At 44.2% G+C, this 13,570-nt stretch overlaps 1 protein-coding gene across 2 annotated transcripts in view; it reads left to right on the top strand.

Moving 5' to 3' along the window:
• IGFN1 (immunoglobulin like and fibronectin type III domain containing 1) overlaps nucleotides 1-13,570 on the top strand; it is a 58,041-nt gene that overhangs the window by 35,360 nt on the left and 9,111 nt on the right. For both annotated transcript variants that reach the window (XM_059717340.1, XM_059717339.1), the window contains exons 14-20: nucleotides 385-526; nucleotides 1,654-1,950; nucleotides 2,421-2,720; nucleotides 4,113-4,286; nucleotides 7,040-7,168; nucleotides 7,713-8,015; nucleotides 10,114-10,202. In XM_059717340.1, the coding sequence (XP_059573323.1) occupies nucleotides 385-526; nucleotides 1,654-1,950; nucleotides 2,421-2,720; nucleotides 4,113-4,286; nucleotides 7,040-7,168; nucleotides 7,713-8,015; nucleotides 10,114-10,202 (1,434 nt within the window). The remainder of the gene's footprint in view (nucleotides 1-384; nucleotides 527-1,653; nucleotides 1,951-2,420; nucleotides 2,721-4,112; nucleotides 4,287-7,039; nucleotides 7,169-7,712; nucleotides 8,016-10,113; nucleotides 10,203-13,570) is intronic.

The raw sequence follows: 13,570 nt of genomic DNA, 5'->3' as shown, positions 1-13,570 counted from the left end.
TGTAGACAGCAGAGGGACATTGTAAGGAGATGGAGTTGCTGGTGAATGAACCTTGGATATGTACTCCTTGTTATTAGGTCTAGTGATGATGTGGTCTGGATTGATCTGGGGGCACGTTTCGACAGAACAGATGTTTTTTACAACAAAATTCCATTTTTATCAAAAAATTGGATTTTCAGGTTTTTGATTAAACACTTTGCATTTGTGGATTTTTTTTCATGGGGAAAAAAATCATTTCCTAACTAGTTCTTGTGTTTAGTCTTCATGGATTTATCAGTACTGTGTAGCTATAACAGTAAAGAAGGTCCCATCTGGCATTTTTCCTGGCAAAGGGTTTGCTAGTTCCTTCAAGGAAATAACATATTTTTGTCCTTTACATTGTAGCTAACAGGCATGGATGGAGTCTCTTTTGAAAAGGAAGGCCCAAACCACAGACTAATCATAGACGAAGTGGATGATATTCATGCTGGAACATATAGGTTTGAAGCTGAAGGCATCAAAACCGAAGCTAAAATTTTTGTTGAAGGCAAGTTTGTCAAACTGCTTTATTGCCCAGAAAAAATACAGTACAGCCTCATCGTATTGAAACCCAATGGGACCGGGACAAATGTTCATTAAAAGAGGGTGTTTGATGTAATAAGCTTAGACAAGTTTTTGCATCATCATAATGGGATTTTTAAAAGTGGAGGTTTGTTAGATACAGGAGTTATGAGGCTGTACTGTAATGTTAAACGTGGATTATGTTTACTCCTTTCTTAACGAAGTGCAATGCCAGTATGTGCTTAAAATAAGAACATAGGACTGGAAGGCACCACATGGGATACTGAGTTTACTTCTATACTTGCAAGTAATGGTGTCATGAATGAAAACTAAAATATGCATTTAAGCTGGGGGGTGAAGGGAAGGCAGGGAGATGGTTCTTCTTGACCCTTACAGGTGACGAGCAGAAACCCTAAAGCATGAAAAGCAATACATTGGATGGTCTTGTGGTTAAAGAACTGACTCACCACATGGGTTTGTTTCTTAATTCGTGGAGGAGATAGTGCATTTCCTAAATTTCAATCTAAATGTTAACTGTGCAGCCCCTCCTGTTGTGTGAGAAAAAGCAGTGGATGATGGTAGGTATATGTTGCAGAGTGCACAATTTTATAACCAAGGGAGCTTGGAAGAACTGGAAAAAAAACTTTGCACTTAAGTCAATGTGTCTGTAATATATACCTCTCTGAATGAGCTGTGTTGTTAGCTCAAAGATTTTGATCAGCTGGAAATGCTTAAATTTAATCTAAAACTAGTGTTAGTTTTTTCTCATGGGTGTTTAATTCTACTGCATATGAAGTTATGCAGTCAGCATAAGCATCATTTAAGCACTATTTTGAGGACTTTACTGATCTCTGGAAATTACCCCTGGCACACACATGCATGTATACCATCTGGTAAATATGCAACTGAACACAAAGGTTCAAATCCTGAGAGTTTCTGAGCACCACCTGTACCATCATGATCTCCTGTAAATTGTATTGCTCTCAGACCCCCAAATGCCCTGTCAGATAATATTTAAATTAATCAGCAGCAATTAGTACAGAGCATTCCAACTCTATTGGTTAGATTTCCTCTTTGAACTGCATTTATTAATGATTTTTTTTCTCTGTTTAGATCCCCCAAATGTTGACAAGGATCTTCAGGAAAAACTGATGAAGGATCCTCTAGTGATCAAGGCAGGGCAGAATGCTGTGGTCAAGATCCCTTTTGAAGGCCGGAAACCAGTCAAAGCAACATGGTTAAAGGATGGGTGTGAGCTCCTGGATGATACCAGGATCCATACTGACAAAGCGGATAACTTCACTCGGCTTTCTATTTCTAGCGCTAACAGGAAGGACTGTGGGGATTACAAAGTGAAGCTCAGCAATGGGAGTGGAGCCTTGGAGGTCAACCTAAAGCTGGTAGTAACAGGTGAGAGGCTCATGATATTCATCTACCACTTTTGTTACAAGGTTTAGAGAGAAGAACTTGTAAATCACTGTTGGGATCTCTTGAAAGAATCACCAGAAAGAGCCTAATTGAGAGCAATTGCATACTCAGGAGAGGAATAGGGCCCCTCTTCCACTGATGCTTGTACAGAAAGATGCTTTCAAGAGTATCTGAAAGCTGGCTGGGTTTGTTCTTCTCTTAATAAAGAGAAATACAGTGAGGTGCAACATTCCCAGTTCTGAGCAGGGCTGAAGGCCTTCAGCTCTCACTAACTTTAACAGGACTTGATGTCACTTGGCAGCTCCAGGGCTTGCTTGGTGCCTTGCTGGCTCAAATGATCATTGGCTTGATATGGCTGCAGATTTATCAGCTCTGACTTTGCTCCTTCATTAGTTTACCTTTAGCATAATTCCTTAGCCAGTTTGCATTTTCAGTTTGATTTCTCCTTTCAGACAGGCCACAATCACCGATGGGCCCTATAGAAGTGGTAGATAGTTCCATAACTGGCATCACCATCCAGTGGAAGCCCCCAAAAGATGATGGGGGCAAACCAGTGCTCAGCTATGCTATTGAGAGGCAGCAAGTGGGCAGACAAACCTGGCTGACAGTGGGAGAAGCAGATGGGAGCAGCACAACTTTTACTACCAACAAAGTGGAACATGACAAAAGCTACTGCTTTCGGGTGCGAGCGATAAATGCTGAGGGGAGCAGTGAGCCATTAGAGTCAGGCGAGGTGATGGCTGCAACCAAAGGTAAGAGAAAGAGCTCTATGTAAATGCATACTATAGCCAAGGGAGACTTTTGCTATGAAAGCCAAAAAGAAAAAGGTGAAACTCATCATATTCTGGGTGTTGCTACCAATCTTAGCTCAGGTTGAAAAGAAAGGTTTGCAAGATTGGCTGCATTACTGAGATTATGATTTCATATGAAAACTGCAGGTTTCTTGTAAATCCGGATGATTCTGAATAAGATCTGTTTTGAGCTTTGGGAAGCATTCCAACCTGAATCTCAAAGCAGGGTCCACTGTGGGATTCACTTGTGGACCAAAGCCAAAAACATTCCTGCGGCTTACTGCAAAGAGAACCCAGTAGGTCTTTATCTTATTTATGCTTTTGGCCAGTCTTTCCCAAACCTTGTGGGTTTATGCCTCTCCATGTGCAAGTCAGGCCTCTCGTGCCCCCCCTCCCAACCGCCTTACTTTAGCCACTGATTTCCTCACCACGGTTCTCTCACACCTCCTTACTCCATCCACAACTTTCCTTGCCACTGATTCCCCTTGCTGTGGCAATTAATAGCAATCCCTGGTGAAGGGAATCAGCAGCTGGAAAAGCATCAGCAGCAGTAGTAGTGGTGGCAGCAGCAGCTGAAGAACAGGGGGTGCAATAGCTGCTGAAGTAGGGGGGATGCCACCAGTTGCTACCATAAGTCACACCCTCCCCCCACCCTGCAGGGAGTATGTCGCACAGTTTGGGAAATACTGTCTTAGGCAAATGAGTCTCCCAAGGGGACATTCAATGGCTTCATCTTTATTCAAAACAATTCTAAGATCACAGCTCAGTCAGTTCTGCTGTAGGAGCTCCCTCTAAACCAAATATTTAAGGTATCTTGTGGATACAACATGAAGATAGAATCAGAGAGAAGATCTCATTCTTTTTCCCCTTTTTTCTTCACATCCATCCCTGCAATCTTCTTTCCCTCCTGCCTTACTTCACCCTTTTCAAATCTCATTTTGTGCTAAGATATATTTTAAAACAATTTTTGCATTAATTGCTGATAGTTTTACTCTCCCTCCAGCACTGTTTCTTATATTCAGGGAAAGAAGTGGGATTCTATCAGTTTTCCTCGATTTCTCTCAGGAAAAATTTGTCTTTCCTTCTCTGTAAGAGCATCTCCCAGCATTAGCAGTAGGGGGTTGCTCATGAAACAGCCAACTTCAGAACCCTAGATGAGTTTCTTCTTCTGTGCTCCCAGCTCCTGGCTGTCCTGGGGAATAAGAGACTGAGTCTTAGATATTACTCATGCCTTCCAAAATTACCCCATCAGATATATTTAGCAAATCATGGACAAAGCAAACTCTCAGAACTTTATTGTCTTGTGAATGAGCAGAAATGTCTGTTAATAATGAAGCACTGATCTTTCTTTAGTTTTCCCTGGCCCCCCTGCTCCTCCTAAGATTGTGGAGGCCAGCAAAGAGGCCATCAAACTGTCTTGGGCAGTGCCTGACAAAACAGGGAATTCCCGAATCCTGGGATACATCGTTGAGAAACGTAAGAAGGGCAGTAGCACCTGGGCACCTGTCACTGATCAGCCAATCACAGGTAAGCACCTCAGAGCTTGAAACCAGCTCCAGAAAGGCAAAAAGACTAGATGGGTCAATGGATAATGCCATTCTGACCTATTATTTGCTGTGGACTGGTGGCCAACAAATGTTACTATTGAGATATGTTCAGTGACCTCTGTGTAGGGGCATGAATCAGTGAACTTTCTGATTCCTAGAGGCCAGATCCTATTCCAACTATTAAACACTTAAGTGGACTTTGGTGCCTAAGCGTGATCCCTTTCTACCCTGCATGAATCCCTGAACAACCATTAATGCAAAAGATGGATGGTTCCCCTTCCTGCTCACTGCTTTCTGTGACTGAGTCTGAAATGTGGGATGGTGGTGTATTACAATAGTAGGCACTTGTTAACACTTTTTAAGGGACTTGAGTAGGGTGGAACAGGATAATTAGACTCCTAATAGCAGGAATAGGATGTGGTCTTAGGGTGATTCTTTCCTGGTCATGTAAGTGTCCAAATTTGCTCACCTATGTGCCCCACTTACACAGACATTGAAATTCTGTTCCTGGACATGTAACCCTGTGCACAGGGATGACTGGATACAAATGGGACATGAACTGGAAACAATGCAAGAGCCCTCCCATCTTTCCCCCCAAAAAACTCAGTAGCTAGGTCACTAACCTGGGTCCTAGTGACCTGGAAAGGGCTTGAACCTTGCTCTCTCTCACTCCTTTGCACAGCGCTCTAAGGAATACACTAAAGGTTAGTAATTTTCTAGTTTCTTCTCTGGTGCCTTTTTTGAAGTTGGCTCCCTGGGACCCCCTGAGAGGGGGGGGAATGTGGGGCCAGAAAGAAAGGAGTAAGCCAGAAGCTGTGTGGCTCAGCAAGGTGACTATTGACTTGGCAGGGAGGGGGACTTTAGTTCTAGCCTGGCATTTTCTCCCTGGTGGAACAACCTTCCACCCACACTACCCTCCATTGACTTTTTTACTCGATGACAATGTTAAGAGCAGAACTTCAAAAGAATTTGCTCTTACCCAGGACTGCAGTGGCCCCACTCTTCTCACCACAATCCTGGATCTGCCCATGGGCATCCATACAGGCCCCAGTTAGTACTGTGCGTGCCCAGTTCATGTGGCTATGTTCAGACATAGCTATCCACATGCAGAGATCTGTGTCCAAGATCAGAATTCCAACCTGAGCAAAAGAGGCATTTTTGGCACTAAGACAACCAAAAATGCCGTATAGACCAAAACTGGACACCAGGAAGGAAGTAGTAGTACCAAACGTGCCCTCATACCTGGTTTTGTTGGGCCATTTGGGTTTCTCTTCAGAGTCAAGAGAATGAACAAGTCATGGAGCTGGAATTCTCTTCTAGCTCCAGGAAGAGGTGTGGGAGGGTGTTGGGGATCCTTCCAAGTTTGTGAATATATTGTTGGTGAAAAAGGGGGGATCTTTCATGGCTGTTGTCTAGCCTGCAGCTTTTCTATGGGTAAGTTGAGGACTTCAGCCTCCTGCATAAGCAATCAGGCACCTTTCACTTCTGATGTGGAAGTTCTGTCTTTGCTAATCCTGCTGGGAATGGGGAAGGTGGGAATTTAGGGTGCAGACAGAAGTCTAGCTTCCCGCTGTAACTGAGAGCACTTTTCAGGAAGCGTTTTAAATTACAATGATCTCCTCCCCACCAGCCAAACAGAAGTTCGTTGTTGGTTGGTTCTAGAAGAGAGGGAAACCTAGCTGCTAGCTACCAGCAATGGCTGCTCCTCTCTCCCAGCCTGTCCCTGTTTTCAGAATGGGAGGGGGAAAGGGAGCAGAGGGAGCTCATTCTAGGGGTTCCCCAGTCAGCTCTAGAGGGTGGGGTGGGTGAAATGGAGCACTCTCACCCCAGGCAGGGGCTCCAATACCACCCCGCCCTCCAGCATGGGCTGAAAAACCCCCAGACTGAACTCCCTCTGCTCCCTTTCCTCCCTCCCATTCTGAAAACATCTTGGAAGCTAGCAGGCAGGAAGACAAGTTACAGAAGATGCCATGTTTTGAAACATCTTCATCTGACCCTGGCTCCAGGTTTTCATCCGATTGGTCATTTTTTAAGTGGTTTGCAGCCATGCACTCATGTTTGGTCATGGCTATAGATTGCTTTCTGTGGTCAGATTGGGCAAAAGTTGTCACTTCTGTCTGTGCCTTTATTGAAGCAAGGAAGGCAGGTAGGCAGAATTGATGTCTCTAAGGACTCCAAGATGTGTTTGCCTATTGTCAGTTATCTCTCAGATGCAGGCAAGGTCTTCTTATCTCCTATATAAGAATTTAGGGTTATCACTAGAGAGTTTTTACTCTTTCCTGGACTTCCTCATTAGCTCTCAAATGGCTTTTGAGCTGAAAAGAAGGTGAACATATAATAAGAAAGACCTGAAAATATGTGTGCACTGGTGGAAGAAGGGGTTTAGGTTGTAGCTGTGTTGGTCTAAGGACATAGGCAGACAAGGTTCCTTGGGTGAATTTGATATCTTTTATTAGGCCAACCCAAATAGTTGGAGAATATTTATTAAGCAAGCTTTCGGGTTCAAAAACTCTTCATCAGGCTAAGGAAGTTTCAGCAATTGGTGTGTGCTCTTCCTGGTGGAAGAAGGATGGGATGAAAAGAGAGAGCATTTAGAAGAAGACATATGTTCCTTTAGGCAGAAGGGTAGCCCAGGATGTAGAGTGAACAAGTGAACATTGTCCAAGTGCATCCTTCTGTGGGTCCTGCGGACCTGAGCCAGAATTTTAAGGATCTGATCTTTTCCTTCCACAGAGAGGAAGTGGAAAGTGACTGACCTGAAGGAAGGACTGCAGTATGAATTCCGCGTGGCTGCCGTCAATGCTGCTGGTACAGGCGAGGCCAGTGCACCATCAGAATCTGTCTTTGCTCAAGATCCCATGGGTAAGTTGCCCATTTGTCCATTCAGCAGTGGGAGACAGACAGTGGGGTAGCAGGCTGAGATGTTAAGTCTGAGAAATTGTATCAATCTGTGTGGCAGTGTTTATCAGGTGTTTTACAGTGTATGCTTGGTAAACTTAAATACTTGAAGAATATTCAAAGATCAAGAATTCACTGTTTGTCTTAGAGAGGGATGGGGAAGGACTTTCTTGGTGTTGTTGAGGCAGATATGGGGCAAAATCCCCAGCGTGCTGCAGGAAAAGGAGGGTCAGATTCCCCTATTCTACGTGGAACTGGGAGTGGGATTCCTGTGTGCTGCAAAGGGGAAGAAGACAATATTTCTAGGATGTTGTATGCTAGGCAGGAGCAGGTTTCCCAGTAAATTGCAGAGGAATGAGGATGGAATTTCAGTATGCTGCATGGAGCATGGTAGGATAGCTAGCTAGTGTGCTGCAAGAATGCTGAAATGGATGATTCTATGTACTGAATGAAGACTGGAGGCAGGTATCCTAGGCCATCACGGTCTAAATAAACTTTCCCTTTCTAGATCCTCCAGGTCACGTGAGGGACCTTAAGGTGACCAATACTGATTACACCAGCATTACATTGGCATGGACAAAACCCAAACCAGAGGATGGGGGTGAAGCTAAGGGGTATATGGTAGAGATGCGATCTTCTAACAACCTCAAGTGGACCCAGTGTAACACTCAGCCCCTAAGGATGACAATGTATACAGTGAAAGGCCTGGAACCCAAAGAAATGTACTTCTTACGGGTGAGGGCTGTCAATGACGGGGGCGCTGGTGAAGCTGTAGCACTGGACACTGATATTCAAGCCATGCCCCCTATGGGTAAGATAAACCACGCTTCCACTGCAGTGTATGTGATAAACCCACAGGTGCAGATCACACAGTTAAAATCATGGGTTCTCTATCCACAGGTGGGTTGACTATTGGAGACTTGTATTGACAGAAGCCATTCAGGATGGCGATATATTCTTTCCTGGTTATCTAGGTGGCCTTTTTTTTCACTTACTCAACTGGATGCATTGTCTTTAGGTGCTCAGCACTGTGTGCATAGACACCTAAGTAGCCATGTAGACTGGCAACAAAATATGAGTGAGACAGTCTTTTCTTTTCCTCCACTCACCTGGGAAGCTGGAGGTCCTAGGTTCTAGTCCTAGTTCATCCAGAGGTGATTTAGACCTAAATCTCTCTGACTTCCCAGCACAATCTTCTAATTGCCACAGCATAGGTCAGTCATTAACTGCCCTTCTCCTGATCCTCCTTTTGAAGATAGCACCATAAGTGGGTGCAAGAGGGAAGATATGTGGGGCCAGGAGGAAGAAGACAAACCAGAGGGCATGTGGCTGAATGAGTTGGCTGCTGGCTTTGCAGGAAAAAGCCCCCAGGGTTTAGCTTGGAGTCTTGTCTCTGGTGGGACAGAAGCTTCCCTCTGTACTTCACATACTCAATCTGCACAACTATATGGTTGTGCATAGTTGTCTGGGTATGCAGTACTATGTGACAAGGAATAGAACTCTTCTGGACACAAATGCCAATAACGGCCTGTAGACAACCAAAAAAATGTCCACTTAGGTGACCGGGAAAGAATGGAATGTCACTCTGAGCCTGGTTTAGATGCTATCCTAGACTGTAAGGAGTTGACACAGATCATTTTGCTCCTATCCAGCACACTGGCAATTAATTTATAGGCTTACTTAAGTAGGAATTTTACAGTGGGCTTATTTTAGAGGCCTGTTATGATTCAAGGCCACTGAATATTGTTGGCATTGGATTTATGATCCAGATACCTTATTCCAGGTGGACCCAAACACTCAGACTGACCACAACCTTTCCCTTTGATAATAGGCAAATTGTATTGATGCACAGTGACAGCAGAGAAGAATAATGCTGGCAAGGCAAACAAATTCTATATTTACCAGTCCTAGGGTTGTCATAGAGGGAAGGTACATACATCTGGCCAATATACGAGCTTCACCCTGAGGTTCTTTCTTGAATGTCAGATGTCAGCAGCCTGGTGGTCAAGGGCTGAGGTCCACCCCACTGGGTGGGTGGTACAGGCTAGTGGTGTGCCCCCTGTCTGTGGTGGTCTCGGGTTCCCCCTTCAGGGTCCCGTTGCTGCTCTGAAATCCCTCCTTTTGCATTCTTTTCTCCCTTCTGATGACTCTTCATCTCCAGGTACAGTTGATTAGTTTCCCTGTGGTTGTCATGCTGTCCATGGTCTGTCCTATCAACATACTTCTTTGTTTTACAAGCCTATTACATATACACGTTTTAATTTGGTTGTTTACCAGCCTCCTAATTTGGTCTGTCCACCAAAACCAGAAATCCCAAGGGATCTGCAGTTGGGCACTGTGACCTAATGCCACCGTATTTCATGTTATGGAACAGTGTGGTACATGTCTTCAGTTTCCCAACCTGTGTGTCTGCTGGCTTTAGACACAGTGGGCCTTGAAGGAAACTTTGGTTCAAACAGGTTTTTAGAAATCAATTAACCTTTGCCATTCCCCTGGACCATTGTTTTAATACAATATTTACTTTATCTAGAAGCCAATTCCTAAAAGCAAACCTTTAAATATCATTTTTAGCCATCAAATGTTATCCTCTTTTAGATATCTATATATATACTGCACCTTTAACTGACCTTTTATGATACTGTGTTGAAATGTGGGTTTGTGAATACATTTTTACAATAGTTTCTGTCATTTGGTGATCAGTGATAAATAAATACAGAAATATGATTGCTAAGACATTGCAAAAGCTCCATTAACACAATATAGATGCATATTTGTCAGCCCGGCAGCTGGCCAAAAGTAAGAAGCAACTTTAGAATACTGGACATGATATTTTTTGTGTGTTCAAATCAGTCCATTGCCTTGTAATAAGATATTGCTTTTAATTGTGTTCAATCATTTTTATCTTCCAGTTACTCCCAAATTCCTAATAGATGACACTGTGAAAAGCTTTATGATTGTAAAAGCTGGAAATTTCATCCGAGTGCACATTCCCTTTGAAGTAGGTCTTCAAGTACATTTTTAAGAGGTCTTCCCTTTATTTTTGTGGTGTAACATATACCTATTTAGATAAGATTCTATTTATTCCCAATTCTGCTGTGAATTTTTTCATGCCTTGAGCCAAGTAATCTAAAACTATTTTGTAAAACCTGTTTTGTGGTCTATCTACATCTGTAAAACGAGGAGGGAAACATTGGTGTCTGGTCACACGGAGGCTATGACGTTAAATTCACTTTTATAATGTATACCTCTCTGAGGTCCTTGTATACCAACCTGCATTATGTTCTCAGATTTTCACGTATGAACCAAGATCTTTTTTTCATTCTTCCCCCCACCCCCACTCCCCCACTTGCTTCCCTTGAGAGGACTGAAGGTAGGGATTTGAAAATATCCTGCTGAGTAGGTTCACCCAGCTACATAAGAAGGGTCATGGGATTTAGCTGCATTTCATGCGAGGGCTACAGATTTGATTTGGGGCAAGATACAAAATGGTCCCTTAAGTACCTCGAACTTAGACTTCAGAACACTTCAAAATTCAGTGTCTGATCCCAGGAGGGTGATTCAGTAAAAAAATAAAATAAAATAAAATAGAATAAAATAAAGGGTTAGGCAGCTAGTCCACCCCTCTCCCCTCCCCTGCCCCGCAACTGCAGAGTCAACTGCAGAGAGGTTACTGTCACTAAAGGCAGATTTACAGAAATCTATTTACAGATCAGGGAGATGCCTAGAGGTAGCCAATAGGAAATGCTGAAATTCTGCTCCTCTCTGCAGTCCGACTCCTGGCTGCCTTTTAGGTATCTCCATCTACTCAGAATCCAGAGCGCCTTGTCCTCATCCAAGGGTAGGTGCCTGATTGACTAAGATCCTGGTGATGATGGTGCTGCCACTCACCTTTCACGTGATAGCATAATGTAGTGGTTCTCAACCTTTTTAGACTAAAATTACCCTTCATTAGACTCGAGACACCCCTTGGAACATGCCAACTCTTAGCTTTCACTAGTTTCTTGGCTACAGAGAATAATAGAAAAATTCTTCTGTTGCAAAGAATTCAGAAAGACCAAAACAAGTGACAATGGTTTTAGGGTTGCTGGTTGTATCCATGTTGGTCTAAGGACATAGGTAGACAGGGTTCTTTGGGTAAATGTGGTATTTTTTATTAGATCAACTAAATAGTTGGAAAAAAATTGTTCTTTGCAAACTTTCGGGTGCAAACACCTTTCTTCAGGCACAGGGGGAGTTTGTTGTTGCTTTCTGTGTTGGGTGGAATAGAAGCCAGTATGGATTCCTGTTTGAAATCTCTGGATTTCTCTTGTGAATCATGTGTAGGAGTTTACACAGCTAATATGGTGGCATCTTTAAAGGGCACCCTGGCATAACATTTAGAGCACTTGCTTAGGAGAGTGAATTACTAGGCCCTCTCTAGTATAAGGTGATTCAAACCCATAACTCTGATCCCCAGGAGATGGCCCTAATGAGAAAGCTATATAATAGTAGAGGGGCATGTTACACTATTCCTGCTGAAACTAGACTCCTGGTTAGGCACGAGTCACAGGGCCAGGAAAAAGGCACTCATCTGCTTCTGTAGCCCAGTGTTTTGACACTCAACTTTGAGGAAGGAGACCTGTGCTTCGATTTGTTCCTAGCACTACTTTCCCATTTTGTATTAAACAGTCTTTGGACAAAAACAGAAATAGTGCTAATGGCAGGGACTAGACCTTAAATCAGCCTAAATCAGGAGAGTGCCATAATCACTAGAATACAGTCAGGCTCTCTTGCTGCTTCTGGTCACCTAATTCTTGGGGCGCTTGTGCATGTGATGAAAATTGGCCATTTTTGCGGTGCAATTGTGTCATGCTGTACACGTGCAGGGTTTTTTTTACGATTTAAATGAGTTCGCTATGTTGTGAACTAAACCACATACACATGTAGTTTAGTTTGCAAAGTAGTTATTTGTAATGTTGTAGCCTTTGACAGCTCCCCCTGCTCCCCACCTCCCCACCCGCCGTGGCAGAGGTGGCTGAAAACAGAAGCAGCGAGGGGCCCTATCCTTTTTTTTTTTTTCCCCGGGGAGCCTGCCTACCTCTCCTGCGGCTGGGGGGTGAGATGCCAGCAGGCCCTGAGCTGCAGGGGGCCCCAGACCTTCCCCCCATGGCGGTGGTGCCCCTTGTGCGGCACCCACCCGCTAGCAGCCCACCCAGGTGTCCCCGGGGAGGGCACTGCCACCACAGAGGAAAGGACTGGGGCCTCCTGCAGCTCAGGGGCCACTCAGCCCGCCAGCAGCTCATTCCCCAGCCATGGGAAATGCGGGCAGGCTCTGCAAAACAAAAAAAAAGAATTGGGCACTTCACCGTAACAGTGACAAAAGCCACCAAAGTGAAACGGTGGGTTTTTAATAGTCAAAATTAAACACCTACCATTTCAACTTAGGGGTCTAAATCCCTGTCATGTGTACAAGCGGCCTTGGATTCTTGGCTGAACAGTGTTTCCAGCTTCAGTGGAAAGTGCAGAGAATGGGCTTAGCCAGTTATGGACGAGTTCCCTCAGGTGGAAGAGGATGCAGAACAGTCTTTTGCTTCCTGCGCAAGGGCACTACTCTCTTGGCTATTATGTAGAAAGTGCACGGCAGCAGCTCCTTCTCTGTTTAAGTTCTTGTGTGAAACAACTGTAGCTTCTGTGTGGTAGACATGCTTTCCATGCTCGGAGCATGCCTATTGGATCGGACACCTTTACGGACCTAGGTGAGAAGTTAGAGAGATTTAGGGTCAAATCACCTCTGGATGAGGTAGGAGAGACTTGTTCAAAGTCCTGGGGGTGATGGGGGAGCCTGGAAGCGGCATCTTCTCTTTCTTATACAAGTGCCCTATGTCACAGCCATTTGGGCTAAGGCATGGGAGATTCCTTCTTTTGTCTAAAACCTTCCTAGTCCTAGGTTTTTGCAAGGTAGAATTTTGTACCAGGACTAGTAATGTTGAGGCAGGGTGCTAATTAACTGATTAATTGAGGCAGCTTAACAAAACTGCCCAGTAAATGAACAGGGGTAGAGCCCCAGCTTTCATCATGTTGTTAGCCTGCAGCCAGGCTGTAACCTGACCAGATATACTTAATTAAGAATAAAGAAACGACACAAGATCGTAGAAAGTTAGGGTTGGAAGGGACCTCAGGAGGTCATCTAGCTAGTCCAACCCCCAGGTCATCTAGTCCAACCCCCATGGAGGGATGATAACAACAACTATGTTCAACAAATGACAGCAATTCAACAGCAGTTGAATATCAATTGCAACAACGCAGTATATGTGCAAGAATAGCAATCCAAAACCAGTACTCACCCAAGAGAGGGTGCTAGACATCAATATCAAGCTCTGACCTGCT

The sequence above is a fragment of the Alligator mississippiensis genome, chromosome 14, assembly GCF_030867095.1.
Source record: "Alligator mississippiensis isolate rAllMis1 chromosome 14, rAllMis1, whole genome shotgun sequence".
Classification (NCBI taxonomy): Eukaryota; Metazoa; Chordata; order Crocodylia; family Alligatoridae; genus Alligator; species Alligator mississippiensis.
The sequence above is the reverse complement of the archived record's forward strand: the minus strand, read 5'-3'. Positions and strand labels throughout refer to the sequence as shown.